The 17,197-nt window shown below is 37.1% G+C and overlaps 1 protein-coding gene across 3 annotated transcripts in view; it reads right to left on the bottom strand.

Moving 5' to 3' along the window:
• Positions 1-14,038, bottom strand: part of kcnc1a (potassium voltage-gated channel, Shaw-related subfamily, member 1a) — a 41,146-nt gene extending 27,108 nt beyond the window's left edge. For all 3 annotated transcript variants that reach the window (XM_053493098.1, XM_053493097.1, XM_053493099.1), the window contains exon 1: positions 12,709-14,038. In XM_053493098.1, the coding sequence (XP_053349073.1) occupies positions 12,709-13,278 (570 nt within the window). In that variant the 5' untranslated portion in view covers positions 13,279-14,038. The remainder of the gene's footprint in view (positions 1-12,708) is intronic.
• Between the last annotated feature and the right edge of the window lie 3,159 nt (positions 14,039-17,197).

Genomic DNA, 17,197 nt, shown 5'->3' with positions numbered 1-17,197 from the left:
ATGTGAAAATCATGTGGTTCCAGTCACAGCATGAGTTGTCCACACTTCCCAGCTACACCCTCAACACTGTGATTTTTCCACCACTCAATTATCACCGAATTAGTAGCTGTTTATGAACTGACTAATTGCTGGACATTTACAAGCTTGTGGTCTGAACACTGCCCTTGATAAAAAAGGGTTTGTCTGATTTGGGAAATCTCTAATAAATGATTAAGCACATTTACATTTACAAATACATTTATTATACCCTAAAGGCTTTATGGAAGATAAAACCACTTAGAAAAGAGCAATTTACCATTTAAAAAGCCTTGAGGGAGTTTTTTTTTTCCATAAAGTTTAAATAAAGAAATTACTAACTAGATCCGGATAGAAAATTAATTAATGCATGTATTTTTTTTATTTTTAAAAAAGTTTATATTCATCAAGTGTTTTATACTAGTCAGGTCATAGTGGATCCAACAGGAAAACCTATGAATCTTGGGAGAGAGCTAGGAATACAACCTTAGTGGAATGACAGTCCATCACAGAGCATCATGCACTAGCCAATCAACCATCATGTTTATGGGATGTAAGAAGATACTCGAGAACCCAATGGAATCCCTTGCAGACATTAGAAGGACGTGCAAAATGTCACACACAGACAGCAACTGAGCTCAGTCTCAAGCATGTGAGGTGACAACACAACCCTCTGTACCAAAATAAAGAATGCTACATGTAAAATTAGACCAGTATGTCACATTTTACCTTTACCTTACCTTTAAACTAGTATAAACATTATGGAAATGATATTAGTTATATGACTTAGACAAATGCCAGAAATGATCAATAGTATTGACACACCAACAACATTCATGTATTATGAAATGCCCAAAAGTTTTCAGGGCACAAACTAGGTAGTGTCTTAGATAACCAGTATTTTTGACAGTCCTGAGAGAAAATACTTCTGCACCATGTTTCAGTACGCCTCGTCTTCACTGAGTCATTGTTTTCCTCTACATGCTCTGTAATAGTCAATGTTTGATTGGTGCAACAGTGTGACCTCATTAATGTCTGCTTCACATTTGAGGTACTGCTGTTTGTGTTCAGGGTTCAAGGTCTTTCTTACCTCTTCTACATCATGCTGTAACTTGGACTTACTGATTTCGCTTGCATATTTGGAACGTACACGGCACCTACACAATGCCAATATTAGCACACCTACTGTACAATACTAAACAACTCATATTCAGAATTTAGTTGATTTGATGGACAATGAAGACACAAGAAAAGTAAAGGATTTTTAGCGAAAATAATAAACAACTAATTGAAAAAAATAGACAAAAATTTAAGCCAATGTATATATTGCCCTATTTTTAAATACTGTATTTATGCACATAAAATTAAAAGTACCCAACCTTACTTTGCTAATGCATTAAGAAATACAAGTAATTTAATGCATGTATTTATTTATTTTATTTACTTATTTTGATTGCTTATATTGTGGTATATTGTCTACTTTGTTAAAGCAAAGGATCTTTACCAGTTAATAGCTTATATTATTATTATTATTATTATTATTATTATTATCACAATATTAATATTAATAATATTAATTATTATTATCATTATGTATTTCAGCTTTTTTTAAACTTAACATTAACTTAATAATTAATACTGCATAAAATTTCGTACTTTTAAACATATACACTTTTAAAATACTCTGAATATTTTTTCCACTGTAAAGGTGCTCCCGATAAAGAGAGAACAGTAAATGTAAATCCAACAAGAAACAACAATAAACAACATTTTGAGAAGTGTGTCCGGAATATTCTTATATTAAGGCATAAAAAGTGATATTTAAAAGTTCTTGCAGGTTATCTAGAAAGAAATATTGAATTTTGAATATACTGTAGGTTAATGTGATGGTTTAAATATATGAGTTGGTTTATTTAAAAAGGAAATGCAATGCAAATGCAATTTAATGAGTTTTAAGTGGTTTATAAGAATTATAAACTAAATAAACATCCACTGTATATCATAATGGCACATAGATATCATATAAAGTTAGTGGGTACAGCTTAACACTTGTTGAATCAAAAGGGGGGAAAAAACAATAAAATATGATATACATCATAGATGCAAATCATCCAAAACTGAGATGTAGAGAATGTAGTGTAGGAGATATACCTGTTATAATTTTATATAATTAAACTAGGTTATAATTAAACAAGGTTATAATTAAACTAGGTTATCTATGTGACCTAACCACAGTTGATGGACTAGAACCATATAAATATAAATTATTTTAAATTATTAGAAAAAAGTACTTCTATAAGATCTTAAATCAGACCTGTGGCAGGTCCAGGGCAATGTAAGACACCACTATCACATGATCCTGGCTTTCATGCCCAAAGCCCTAGAGGTCTGGCATAGACCTGTGTGGACCAGTTGCTTTGTCCATGTGCAACACCTCCACACCCACTGTGCATCAGCAGGGACCTTTCTGCCATCCTCACCTCCTCCACCCACGCTGATATTGTGGCATCTGCGTCATCTTACAGGGTTCTATTACTATATTTGGGATATGGATTTCTTGGTTTATGCTTAATCCTAACGATAACCCTTTATTTCAGCACTTTTTATCATAAGAGCTGGCCAAATGCCAAACCTATACAAACATCATGTTCTACATGAAATACTTTATAGATGGATGTTTCCCCACTATTCACAATAGACCTCTTACAGACCGGTATCAAGGGATCCAAACAGTCACATGTCGTCACAACATGCGTGAGAACAGGATGCTAGAGAATACAACTGTCCCAAATGGTAACACCACAAGAGATGCATCTTTAAAGATCCCTACACGACACAAGGTAGACAGAAATTCAGTAAGCTTTATGTTTACATTTTACTGCAAAAAAAAACTTAATTTAGCTTGATTTGATTTGAATAAAAGCAAAGCCACAAGCAAAAAAAAGAAGAAAAAAAAACATAAAAAAAAACAATAAAGGTACAGGAATGTGTCACCATTAATTTTAATTTAGGTCATTTCTAAATTAAAATACAATGAAATTAAAACAATTATAAAATTATTTAATAAAATCTTAAATACTATAAAATTATAATGAACAATATTATACTCATAGTATGGTATTTAGAAGTAATAAATAACATTAATGTGGCAGGGTGGCATAGTGGTTACAATAGCACCAAGGGTTCGCGTCCCACCTTCGGGTCCGTTTGCGTGGAGTTTGAATGTTCTCCCTATTTTTGGTGGGTTTCCTCCCACAGTCCAAAGACATGCAGATAAGATTAATTGGCTTTCTAAAATGTTGCAAATAATATATTTTTAAAAGAGGTCATTATTTATTGCCCTCAGAAACTCACACATCTATATCAGATCTATTCCCATGTCAGATGTTAATACATAATATGAGCCGTGCATACCTCTCACCAAAGAACTTAAAACCTGCATCCCATGAGAGCCAAATATAAGGGAGATTAAGTCTTTAGACAAAATAGGCCTCCTCAGGCCATGTCAGTTGGGAATCAGGATGCTAATTGGCCAGTCTTGGAACACTGTGTAGACTACAGTTCGCCAGCACAATTGGAACATTATGGTTTCCATAAAAATTTCTATCTGAAGATGCTACAGTATGTTTAAAAAAATCACCCTGAAGGATTTCTAGGTTTACTTATTGCTGATAATAACTAGAATCCTTGAATATACATCAGAAGTTCCTATCACTTTCACATTGTACTGTACCTATAGGCTCACATATCCTGCCCATATATTTAGAATGTACACAGCTCTTACACATATCCAATATTTGCATCTACCTAAACTCTTATTCACATTCAGGGGAAAAGATCCTCACAGTTTTTCCACTGCACACACATGCACTAATTAAATAAAACAATACCAAAACAGCTATTTCTAATCCATGTGTTATGATGCATTGACCCATCCTTTTCTCTTTTGCTTCATGCGTTGGTCAAGACAAATATTTGTGCATGACATACTGTAGTACTTGCATTTAATTACCTTCTAATACTTGTGTGACTGATTGAGTCTGGCATCATGTTACCTCATTTGTTTTCCACTGGCGAGAAGACCAGAAATGAGTTACCATGACTACGTATAGCAACAAATCCTGTGAAGCGTCTGAATGCATACTCATCACACACTAAAGTTTATTTATCTGAAGGATAAGTCTACTCTTTTGTACTGATTCTCCATTCAGAATCTCTTTCCCATTCATCTGTGCCTGCTTCCAGCAGACATGTGGTGATGTTTGCATATAGAACCAAGAAATGACACTACAAAAGCGGATTAAATCCTCTCAAGTCTCTGGTCCATGCTGACTTCTATTTCACTCTAAAGCCCGTCAAGCTTTTCCCCAGGTGATAAACTTTAAATAAAGCCAGGATGCGAAAGTCTTAGCCTCTGTGGGCGCCCCAGTTTGAGTGCCTGGCCCTATGGCTCTTAGTTGATTTTTGCCAATGCTATTAACTGCTGCTATTTCTCAAGAGGCATGGCTCGGGTGCTTTTTAAAGGGGTGTCCTGCTCCACTTACTGCTCCGAGACAGAATTGTGAAAGATGAGGGAGCGGGGTGACATGATTAGGGAGAAACCTGGCTTGCTCTGGAAAGCAGACTGGAGAGTCTCAGCTTGGCTTTTATGAAATTTTATGAACTGCACTTCGAGCAAAGGGCAAGAAGAAGGGGACCAAATTAGTAAAGTATGGTGTGTAGGTTTATGTAGGAATGCAGACATGCATAAAATACAGTAGTTGATGAGTGGGCTATAGAACAGAGCAGATCTTTGTTTTCAATGAATTGATCGGTTTATACAGTATAATTAAGTAATCTACAAACAAACTATGTAAAGAAGTATACAAATGGTCAATCTTTACTCTGTCTGTGTGCAAGTATACTATGTCATACACTAGAGATAATCTGGTAAACCTTGTTATGTATGTGAATCTTGCAAACAGTTAATGTGAGTGAAATCACATGCTGGAGTAATACAACTCCTCCCTATCTTCCTCCAGTAATTAACGGGGCTTGGGCTTTGCTGTGCTTCTGCACTCTAATTAATGCTAATCATCCCCAGCTTTCTCCAGGGAGGATCTCTGTTCAGTATTCATGGAGTAAAAGAAAAAAGAAAAATCCATGATATTCTGTGCAAGCTACAGTACATCTTATGCTGCTGCATGCATCTTGTTAACTATGGAACATGACTAGCTTAGTCATAAGTTAAGGCATTAAGGACAAACAATTAACTATAGCCATCAATTATTTCTAGCTGTACCCTCTTTTTCAGTCACGAACACTGTCTACATGTGATCACTTGCTTTTTCCGAACTAAATTGAGCCTGCTAACAGCAGAAAGCTAGACACTGCAGACAGCTTAATAATCATGCACAGAGTGAAACAGGCATAGAAGAAAAAAGAATCAGGGCAAGAAAGAAAAACACAGAGGGAGAAAGGAAGCGAGGAAACCAAGCAGATGGTCGCGGATAAAAAATGCTTGAGAAGTATGAATACTAACAGAAAATGCTTTTCTCTACCATTTTGCCTTGTCACACCTATATTTCATAAAATCTTACTGATTTAACCTAGTATTAACAACCTTTCAAGAAAAATAAACAACGAATAAAACAATTACCCACTGTATTCAATTTTGTACCTTATAATGCAATAATTAATATTAGGTTTCATTTTAGATTTTTTACTAAATCAGATTGCTTAGTTATACAGTAGCTTATATCTTGTAGCATTGTAGTCACTGGTTTTTAATTATTAGTACAGTTATATCTTCTAGATATTTGAACACATTTGCAGGTTCTTGGTTGTGTTCTGAAGACATGCTAATTTTACACGCATATGTAATGTGATTCAAAATGCTTGGTCTTTAGTTTATGTTATGTTCTGTTTTTTTTTGTTTTTTTTGTTATTGTTATATATTAATAATTCACAAATATATTCTGCCTCATCGTCCCTGACAGAAAGCTCAGCCTCTACCATCTGCATGTAAAGGGCAACCCCAATGGACAGTAAACCCCCAGTCTTGCTATGCTGGCATTAGACTCTATCTATTTTTTCCAGTAAGCAGGCTGCACAGACATTCTGTTCCTGTATGATGGCCTCAAATACCCCCCAACAGAAATTGCTGCTACATTGCCATTACCTATCTGATTCCAAAAAAAGTGGATCTACTTTTAGTTTAGCTGACATGGGGGACCACACTCGATTTGATGGCTGGTGAGTCGGCAGAAGTGACAGAGCACCAGAGTGTCCGGGGTAGAGCTGACAGAGCGTCTCCCGGCCCTGTTCAGCATACTGTGGAGGTCTTTATGGCAACTTCTTAAACCGGGATCAGGCAATAGTTAATGAAGAAGACTCTGATATCATGCCCCACTCATGTGATGCCATGTCCCATCAGTGCCGTGCCCATTTCAGCAATGTCATGCTACGCATGATCCATGACCTGCTGCCTTCGAGCCATAACTTTCTATAGTTAAGCCATGCCCTGCTGCATCTGAGACCTGATCTGCTCTGCCCGAACCAGCTTGAGCTCACACCCAAGAGCCTATGGCAGGATCCATCTCAGCTCCCGTGTTAAGCTGTATCACAACACCTACGCCAAGATCATATGCCATCTTCATGTCCAGCTGCAGTTTAGCACTTATGCCATGCTCCAGCCCCAGCATCAAATCAGAGGAACCGATATAAGATAGTGGGGAGGCTACCTACTGTATGACCACCAGGTAAGGAGCTTCTGGAGCCATACCTTAAGCGGGTTCTGTATCTATTGATTTATATACAGTAACACTTCATTGTCTCTGATGGCTCTTAACCATGCAAGCTCATTATAAAAAATATTACTTTGTAAATTTATTGATGATTAGTTCTTTGCACAGTTTGATTTATTTGTACTTTCTACAGTGATGGGTTTCCTCCTCTCCTCGAGTTTCTCAACCTCCACTGTAGTCGCTATGGCAACAAAGAGCAATCTGATGAGCCTGGGCCATTGAGCATCCTTCGGTTTTGGCTGCCATTCACATTTTAGTTCCATGTCCTACTTCTCATTGTATAGTGTAATTATCTCTTAAGCCTTTGGTTTGTCAATCATTAACTACGCCTATGCTTATTACTATTATTTTATTTTTTTTTGCTTACTTATAATCAGTCTCTAAATCTGTTCTGCTCTAATCTCTAACTATGTTCCCAAGTTATTACCATTTAATTTAAATGTTACTAAAGGTGGGGATATGGTATATGTCATTTTTAACAATGATTATCAATTTGATTAAAACAGTTTGCCTGTCTCATGGGGTCTTTAGAAAGCTCAACTTGTTAATTAGTCTGTTTACTGGATGTGCTCAGTAGTTGCTTTGAGAGCGAATCTAGTGTTCAGTGAGTGATTGAGTGCACACTCTCTAAACCCCACAGGGGAAAAAATGAGTAAAATGGTAAGAGCTAAAGAAAGTGGGGATCCACTGAGGGCACAGGTGATAATGAGTGAATTCTCACTCTCCACGGGTACAAAAACTGACTCTATTTGGGTGAAAGAGTTGTCCGATCTTTCTACAGCAGCATAATGGAAGAAACAAACATCTGCAGCATTGAAAGACAGTGAAAAAGTAAAAAAATATATTTTTATGTATGTTGTATCAAAATACATACATAACAAATGTTATACCTGATTTGCCATACTTTTACTGTCTGAAACCTCATTATAGTGACCACCCAAAGAATAAAAAAATTGTCTTGGTACCTGTTTCTGTACCTGTACCTGTTAATTCGGTACCTGTTAATTGTCTTGGTACCTGTTTCCAAAAATTATTTTCTTAACTTTGTTTTGATGATGGAGATAGTAAGTTCTGTCAGTCTAATATCTCCCCTACATGTTGACTTATGTGGATATGTAGTGACTCATAAGGCTAAGATGAAGATGATCACGCTGATGAGCTTTATATTCATTTTGCAGTGACCCAAACGATTCCAGCTACCTTTATATATAGTGTATGTGATGAGGATGTCTGTTTCATATTTGATATTAAAATATTAATAAAATTAACGCCTTTGTTGAAGATTACGCTCTGTAAAACTACTATAAGACTATACTGCCATTGTTAAAGACATTCTACATTTAGCAAGGAGAATGCATCACATCATAACAAAACAAAAAGCATGCATGTGTATGTCACTTTTGTGGATCTTCCTAGAAATCCCCAAGCAGTTGGGCATGCACTGTGGCGTATGACAGGTGCTGAATCTTGGAAATGTGCCAATTTACTCACGCATGAACAAGAAGGCAGGTGCTGTTATATAATGACCAGCACATGAATAATAAACAACTTTACAATACTGACCGAGAGAAAAGCTTACTGGGTTGTGTAATAGTTAAAGGATCAATATGGGATCAGGAAACAATATGTGAAAATCAGATGAGACAGAAACAGGCATAGCATCGATTACAAATTGACAAGGAGGGGATTTAAAATCCACCGGTGTGCAAAAATGAATTTTCAAATGAGGATAGAACTAAATCAATACAATAGAAGAAAGTATTAGATTGCTGAACTGGACACTAGACGGTTTAGTTAAATTGGCCCATAATTATTTAAATCAAACAGAGCTTTTACTACGAAGGTAAAATCAGCACAGAAGCAGTAATACTGAAGCATCAACAATGACTCATATAAACTCTACTATGATTGACATGTCAGAACTGAGAATGCATTTTCTATGAGAAACAGATGAACACAATGTGCATAATAACTCGACCAACTCAGAACAGAGCTCTCTCGCTGAATCCATGACAGGCTAGAACTGAAGACTGACACTATTGTAGTATTTCTACATAAACCATCAACCAATCAATCAATAGACTGAACTCATTTTATGTCATTATGTGCAAAAAAAGGCAGAATTAATATGCATTGATTTCCCTGTAACACAGACAGTCTGTGAACAACAAAGGGTTTGCTGACAACTGGATGGCTTTTTATCTTGATGATTGGATTTCTGGTTAATTGACTGTTTTCAGCGAGATGTGAGATGCAGTGGAAGTAAAAATGACTCACATGCTGCGACCACATTGTCACATGACACAGAAAGCTCTGGCGAAGTTTGTCACGTTCTCTGGCACCTCGTGAGAAAGAGCAGCATTAATCAGTTTCATTTGCGCTCTGAACCTGTTGCCATGGCAACATATTCCCAAGACTTATATGAGGGGGAAAAAACAGCATCTCATCTGCCAAGGACATGAATATATCAGGTGCCTGTGGGACAGTAACACAAACCGCTGCTTGATGTGCGCTTTTATGGCATCTCTCTAGATTTTGCCTGCACATGAAACACTGTTGACATGGCTACAGAGTTTAAGTTTAAAATAGTAATTCATCTAGTTATATGACTCACATTTTATATTATCTTAGATGCATGAAGCAACACACCAGACACTGTTTTCATGTCTAACTCTCTGATAATACGAACTCCAAACCTCACTTGCGCAGATCTGATTCAGGAGGGGCATGCTGTGCATGCAAGCGTATTGTAACCATATTTCAACCATAATAGGCCTTTTTTTGCCGTTTCTGGCTAAAAAGGAACATGGCTTTATATTAGGATAATAAATAGGTATGCAGTTTCCATCTTTAGACAATATGCTCTCCCAAAGAAAGAATGATTGTCAGTGCTTTAAAAAAAACACCCAATGACAAATGACAATGACTTACACATGTGGTTTACAAGACAAACACCCAGTATGAAGTTTATCAAGTAAATTCCAAGTAATGGTTCAATCCTGGCTATATTGAAAATGTAACTGCAATAAAAGGGTTTCATCCAGCTCCATAGATCATCTTTATTCAATTTTGACTCACTTTTGGCACCACATTATCCCTCGCCATGCTCTATACACCTAATTCATCAGCCAACATGCCATTACCATCTATTTACACCCTGCATTACTGCATTTCCGCCCTCCTATCAATTTCATAATTTCTGGTAGACACAGCATTGCAATCCTCTAGTAACTGTCTGCAGAAACATTCTGTGGCTTTTGCTAGACCTCTGTCAGCAGAAAAATGCTAATGGTACAGTATTTTGCTTTCATGGTAATTTGAAGGCCCCATTATAGTGGGAATTAAATATTCATGTTGCAATCCTTGACCAACACACACCCCAAACTAAACAGCATATGTTCGTAAATGGTAAATAGCAATTTAATAGTAATCTGTTGATTTATTCGTAATTCAGAGACTAGTAGTAAAAATAACTGCAAGCATTGCACTTGTGAAGTGTTTCTTCAAAGGTACTTTTGCTCAGTACTCATTAAGGAATATTGGGTTCTACCAAAAAAAAACGTTTCTGTATTTGTACTTTTTGTGTACTTTTTTTTTTTACTCACAAAAACCACACTTTGCCTGGTATATTCATAGCTCTTAGAAAATTTAAAAAACTGATTTTTACCATTAATTATTCACCATGGAACTTTACTAAGTGTTGAAGTTATCTCCATTCAGGATTTTTTCCACTCACATTTGTTCCACAAAGTTGACAGTTTAGCACTATCCTTTCAATTTATAATAATGTGTTGAAGAGTCCCTAATCCGGGTCCAGTCATTTATAATCTCCTTAGTTGTTTTCTTAGCTTGATACAGCCCAATAATTTTACTGTTCTAAAATTGTGACTTTTTAAAAAATATATATACATATTTTTTTAATGTGGTACAGTTTATGCACTCATGTATTCATGATAAATTTCTAATAAATTTGTCCAACTTCAATTGAAAATGAGCAAAGTATTTGGATGTTACATGATTTAACATTAGACACAATCACCAACAACTAAACAAACAGGTGTAACTAAACAAACACTAATAATTAATTATGAATAAAGGAGTTTTAGTTATACAATGCAAATAACAAATCTTGGCCGTGTTGTTTTTTTCGTGTGTAAAAAACAAACAAACAAAAAAAGAAATGCTTCTACTCATTGTTTATTGAGATATTAAGAACATTACCTTATATTGTTATATTTTTCTACTTTAATCACTGTCAATCAAGCCTAAACAAAATATTTTCCTTCCATTTTATATAAACCCTTACCAATAGATAAACAGGTATTAAGAAAAATCTCAGTCCTGCTGTTCAGCACGAAACGCATGTTTGTGCTGTTAATGATGCATCAGCTCCCCCTGATTCGCAGCTCAAAGCAGCATGGGAACATGAATATCGAAAACCCTCTGGCTTGTGATGCATTCCCTTTAATCTAACTCCCATAGAGATTTATTTGTCAGAGAGCGAGCTCACGGCACGTCGCACAGCAGTATTATTGTAGGCGAGGGAAGCTGTCGATCAATGCAACATGACGCCCAGGCAGACTGCTCATTTTCCCCTTGCTGAATGCCTGTAATCTTAAGACTGCTGATGTATAGGATACACATTATAATCTGATAAAAACTTCACAGGAAACAACTAGTTGAGCACAGACTGTGCATTTCTCTATATATTACAATCAAAATCACTAAATAAAGAGATGTTTCATAATCCCACTGCAGCAGAGAGTAATTCTCTACCTTGGTCTAGCACACAATTAGTGTCCTTAAGTGCTAAATTCCTTGCCATCCTGAGCACTACTGGCAATGTTGCCTAATTCCACCAGGCTTAGACACCTCACCAAAGCCAGCTGTTTTAAAATGAAACATTAGGGTCATCAAAGTGGGTGCAGACTTTTGTTCCAAACAAGCAATAACAGACCTGATTCAAAATCTAGGAGAAGCTTTTTGTCTCTTTTGCGCTTTGTATACATTGATTAAGTTTGTGGAATTAGCTTCTTGGTTGGAACGAATCCCAGGTAAAGCTAGTGCTTTTTATCTAGTTTATTCTCACTCACTCATCATCTATACTGCTTTTTCAAGTATACAGGGTCGGGAGGGCCTGGAGCCCATCCCAGGAGACTTAGGGCACAAGGCAGTGTACCCTGGGTACACCCTTACACACTACGGGCGATTTGCGAACACCTAATCTGCATGTTTTTGGACTGTGAGAGGAAACTAGAGTACCCAGAGGAAACCATCCAAGCATGGAGAGAACATCCAAACTGCACGTACGCAGACAAGAGGCGGGAATTGAACCCGGACACTGGAAGCGCAAGGAGACAGTGCTAACCACTACGCCACACTTCCAGCTTACTTATACCCTACTTTTCCATATGCTCGACGTGCCCATTTAAATTAATTGAGATGAAGGACCGCTCTTTGCTGTGAGGTTTTGCTGGTCCAGGTGGACAGAATTAAAATATTTTGATGCAGATTTTTTTCCTTCTTTCTTCCTCTTACTAGAGAAGACTACTACTACAATTATATGTAAAACATAAAGGGTAGAAAAGGAAAAGAATCATCCAAGGCACATTTATATAATTACTGTATATATTATATGTTTACCAATAAATAACAAGTTGGCATTTACATGTGTATACTTTAATAAGATTGGAAGCAGACTTCCACTGTTCTGAAATCAGTCCCAATGCATACTTGTAGGCTTTACCCGTTATTCCATGCATCAGAATTGTGGAGCCCCTACACTGATATATTCATTAATGAGCTAAATGAGAGAAATTAGACTCATTGAACTACATTGTTTAATAGAAATTGCAGAGCACTACTGCAAATGTAATAATTTTCATTTATGCCGTTTCACATTACTTACCCTTGCATATTTAGAAGAGTAAGGGTCCTCGAAGAGCGCCCAGACGCGACGTTGCCATCGTTGCCAAAGTCCAGCCGTCTTGGCATCGGTCGTGTCCCCGAGCGCGAGCCTCTTGGTCATTTCCAGCTCGTCGTCGCCGTCCCCGGATTCGCCCAGACCGTCTCCATCCACCTCGTCGCTGCCCATGTCGGCGGGCCCGCCGCCGAAACTGTCCAGGGCTTCCTCGGCTTCGCGGTGTTGTCGGTATGTCATCCAGCAGCACGGCTCCACGTCCGTCTCGTCGATGCCCCAGAAGGCGAGCTCCTCTTCATAAAGCGGGCCGCACACGTCCGCTGGGCAATGCAGCTTCCCCGTTCGATAGTAGTTAAGGATGTGCGCGAAGACGCCCGGGTGTCGGTCGAAGAAAAACTCGTCTCCATGCGCGTCGTAGTCGAAGTGGCTATGGGCGTCGGGCTCGGCGAGCCAGGCCAAACGCGTCCCCGGCAGAGTGCGCAGGGTGCTGCGATAGGTCTGGTGCCGGATCCCCCCGACGTTAATCACAACTCGGTCTTTCTCGTCGCCTTGGACCATCGCGTCGCTCGGGCATGTCGCGAGCGAGGGCCGGGTGTTACATCCTAAAGCTCGGGCGAGGCAACGCGCACCGACCCGGTGGAAACATGCGCGCAATGGGTGAACCGGTTAAAGAGAGGTTGCACTAGACGGAAAGGATTATGCACGCGATCAGTGACAGTCGTGCAACTCTAAAACGTGTCTCCAATTACGCATAGCTTATGTAAATCTCTTTTCGATAACGATATGATAGCGGTTAGGAAAATAAAACACTCGGCGCCAAGGAAGAAGCTCCCACGAACACGTGAACCGATTCTCCAAAAAGCATGCACTCCAACGTCATAATGCTCTTCGGTGAAAGATCCTAGCGGATGTGAAACCACAGAACAGTGGTGAACAGAGTGTTTAGGGAAAAAAAAGCGACGCAGTCCAATGTCTTGGTTCTAAACGGACAGCTCCAACCTGGAAAAGTGCACTCCTCTTCCTCTTCCTCTTCCTCTCTCTCCTCTCCTCACACCCTGTGTAGACTCGAGTCTCTGATGATCTCTCCTCTCTTCGCTTAGCCCAGTATGTAGAAAGGATTCCTCCCCGGGTTTGGTCGTGGGGTGTCTATAGCTTGTGATCAGCACAAAGCCGTGCGGATTATACCTGCGCGTCCCTGTGCAATATCGTCTGATATCAACTGGTCTTGGAGTGTAAATAGGCGATAAAACTGTTTTAAAATCCTTCAGACCTTCACCTATGACTCGTTTCTGTGTTATTCTGTGCTTCCCTGTTTCTGTCTCACCGCAGTGTGCGCCTCAAATAAAAATAAAAAAAATGACAGGCAGCAGCATCGGTTCGCGTTGGCTAGTCAATGCGCATGCGCAATTGCTTAACGTCGAGAAATTCTGTTGATTTCAGATCTCTTTATGCAATTTAATTGTAATTACATTGTAAATAGAAAAAAAGTGCATTTAAAATACATTTGAAAACTTTTTAAAAATTTTCTATACATTCTTGTGAGCTAAGATCAATCAAAATAAATAAATAAATAAATAAATAAATTAATTAATTAAGGATTTATAATACATAATTGTCCGTGTACTGAAAATAATTTTTCATTTAATAAGAATTTGACCATTGCTTGGTTTTTCAGCAAAAAGTCCTCTTTTTAGATGAAAGTAAATTTTGCATTTTATTTGGAAACTATGAAATGAAGATGATCAGCCTGTGGCACTACCGAGGTTTTATTGAAGACCAGAATGCTTTGATAGCATCCTTCACTTGATAATTTTCTTAAGGCTGTAGTCATCTCTGATGCTTTCCCCACCGCATATTTCCCTTTAAGTCAACTTTCTGTGAATATGCTTTGATACAGTACACTGTGACCAGCCAGCCTTTTCAGCAGTGGCCTTCTAACTAGTTCATGCCTTAAGTTGTTTTTTATTATTAATTATTTGTGGCTTAATAATACAAACATACAACATCTCTTTGAAACTGGTCAGGTACATGGACTGGGCTGAAAATGAAATGAAAAAACTTTTAAAAATCCTCGAGGAAGACTGGACTATTACAAATACAAGAAAGTCTGATTAAAAGAAAATGAGAGCATTTATGTGTAAATAATTGGATTATTATGAAAAAGTAAATTGTCTTTTATAATTAGGCTAAATTTTAATTTCCATTTTGATTATTATATATATAAAGTATATATAAATTTAGTATTAAAATATATTCTTTTCCTGAACAGTGCATAATTTTTTTGCCTGACTCCGTGTTTTGCCTGACTCCAATTCTCATGGGTCTCACTAAGGTTCCACTGTCAGAAAGTCATTAAGTCCAGGGACAAAAGGTAATCTGGCTTCTGCGCTTCCCCCAAAGCAATTTCCAAAGAGTACAAAACAGTGACTGATGACTACCCAAAATAAAAACACACCATTGCAGGGGTTGTATGCTTGAAGTGAGAAGGGCAGTGATTAGTGATTATGCATGATGTAGTAGTAGTAGTAGTCATAATAATAATAATAATAATAATAATAATAATAATAGTAATAATAATATCAGTGGTGGTGATGATGGTAGAGAAGAAGAACAAAATGTTTAAAATGTTTAAAAATTTAACTTTTCTAGAATGGGCACGACTCTGAGTAGCAATTTATATATATATATATATATATATATATATATATATATATATATATATATATATATATATATATAGTTAATATTTAAATAAAATAAAATACATTTTACAGTTTTATTGTTCGTTTATTGGATATAGACTATAAAACACCCATGATTATTCTTCCAGGGGAGATTATATTGTGCAAGTAATTGTAAAATGAAGCTTTATTTTAGATTTCGAGGCATTTCTAGTACACCGTACGCCATCTAGGGGTCAAATACTAGAATTAAAGATATATAGATATGATGCTTTTTTTATGATTATTAATAGCCATATCCACTAGGTGGCACTGCAGAGGCCAAACATCCTTTCCGGCAAACAGTAAAACAGTATAGAAACTTACTATACTGTACTATACTGTTTCCAAATTGCACGTAACATGTACTGTAAGTAAGTGGTTGTGTGCTTGTTCTCACATAAGCACACGAGATGCGATGAGTTGGCATCTCATTTAGGGAGTCCCCAATCTGTGACCCTACCCCAGGATAATAAGTGCCAATGAAAAATTAATTTAAAAAATACAGTTGAATAATAAACAAAATAGACGCTTCAATACCCACACAAAGAGAATTTAGAATACTTAAAATATTTTATTTTTAAACTTTATTAATTGATGTGAGACATGCTTTTCTGTCCCCACTGTCTGTTAGGGTTTATTTTATTGTATTTTATTTTATGTAATGTTCATTTTCTTTGAAGTGAATAATTAAACACATAATGCAGATAATGAATGACAGATGTGCACAGCAGCCATCTTGCATACACATTGACTATGTATAGTTAAAAGCAAGAAGGCATATCCAGTTGCAATAAAATTATTATTTACTTTTTTCATTATATTTATTATTTTATCTTTTTATAGAAGATTTAATCTTCTTTATAATGCAAACCTTTGCATAGTGGAGCAGCTGTCTCACAGCTCCAGGGATCTCAGTTAAACCCTGAGCTTGCTTTATTGTCTGTGTGGCATTTCACAAGTTCTCACTATGTGCACTGTGTGCACTTTTTAAATTATGCTGCTTAGGTGGACTGACTACACTAGATCGCTCTTATGAATGAATGTATTAATGTGTTTAAAGGTTTTCCTGTAATGGATTGGAAACTCATTCAGAGTGAGTTCCCATTCCATGCTAGGCTCCAGATATGACCCCCCTGGCCTGTGACCATTTAAGCATGTGCATGATTTGTTCTACACTCTTCACTCTTAGACACTTTATTCTGGTTTTAAATTCATACTGGGTAAGACTGGGACAGCTAAAAACATGCATAATAGCCACTACGTGTCAAAAGATGCTAAAAGTACATTAAATTAATTCCATAAATTAAATTCGTAGTTTTCAACCCTGTCCTGTATGTTTTAGTGTTTCCTGGTCTGTTACACCAACCTCAATTCAGACAAGATTGTTAACTAGCTGATTAGATGTGCTTAGAGCTTAGAAAACACTAAAATGCTCAGGGTATTTATACATGACTTGAAGCGAGAACCACAGCTATAAATACTTTGAGACAACCACCCCCACCTTCACCACCACCACATTTCGTTTTCTTTCTCTTTTTTTTTTTTACACTTCTATAACGGGCCACATAGCCGGTAGGCACCAGAGGGCGCCATCGATTATTCAGTAAAACAAAGAAATGGCTCGAGCTGTTTACTTCCCTTCAGAAAACGAAATATTAAATTGATATTTATTATTTTATTTTGCATAAATGTCAAAATAATAAAGTCACAACAATGATGCTTAAAATTATTTTGATTCTGATCTGTTTTGAAAC

This window comes from Clarias gariepinus, chromosome 3 (genome assembly GCF_024256425.1).
Source record: "Clarias gariepinus isolate MV-2021 ecotype Netherlands chromosome 3, CGAR_prim_01v2, whole genome shotgun sequence".
Lineage (NCBI taxonomy): Eukaryota > Metazoa > Chordata > Actinopteri > Siluriformes > Clariidae > Clarias > Clarias gariepinus.
This window is presented reverse-complemented; position numbering and strand designations above follow the sequence as displayed.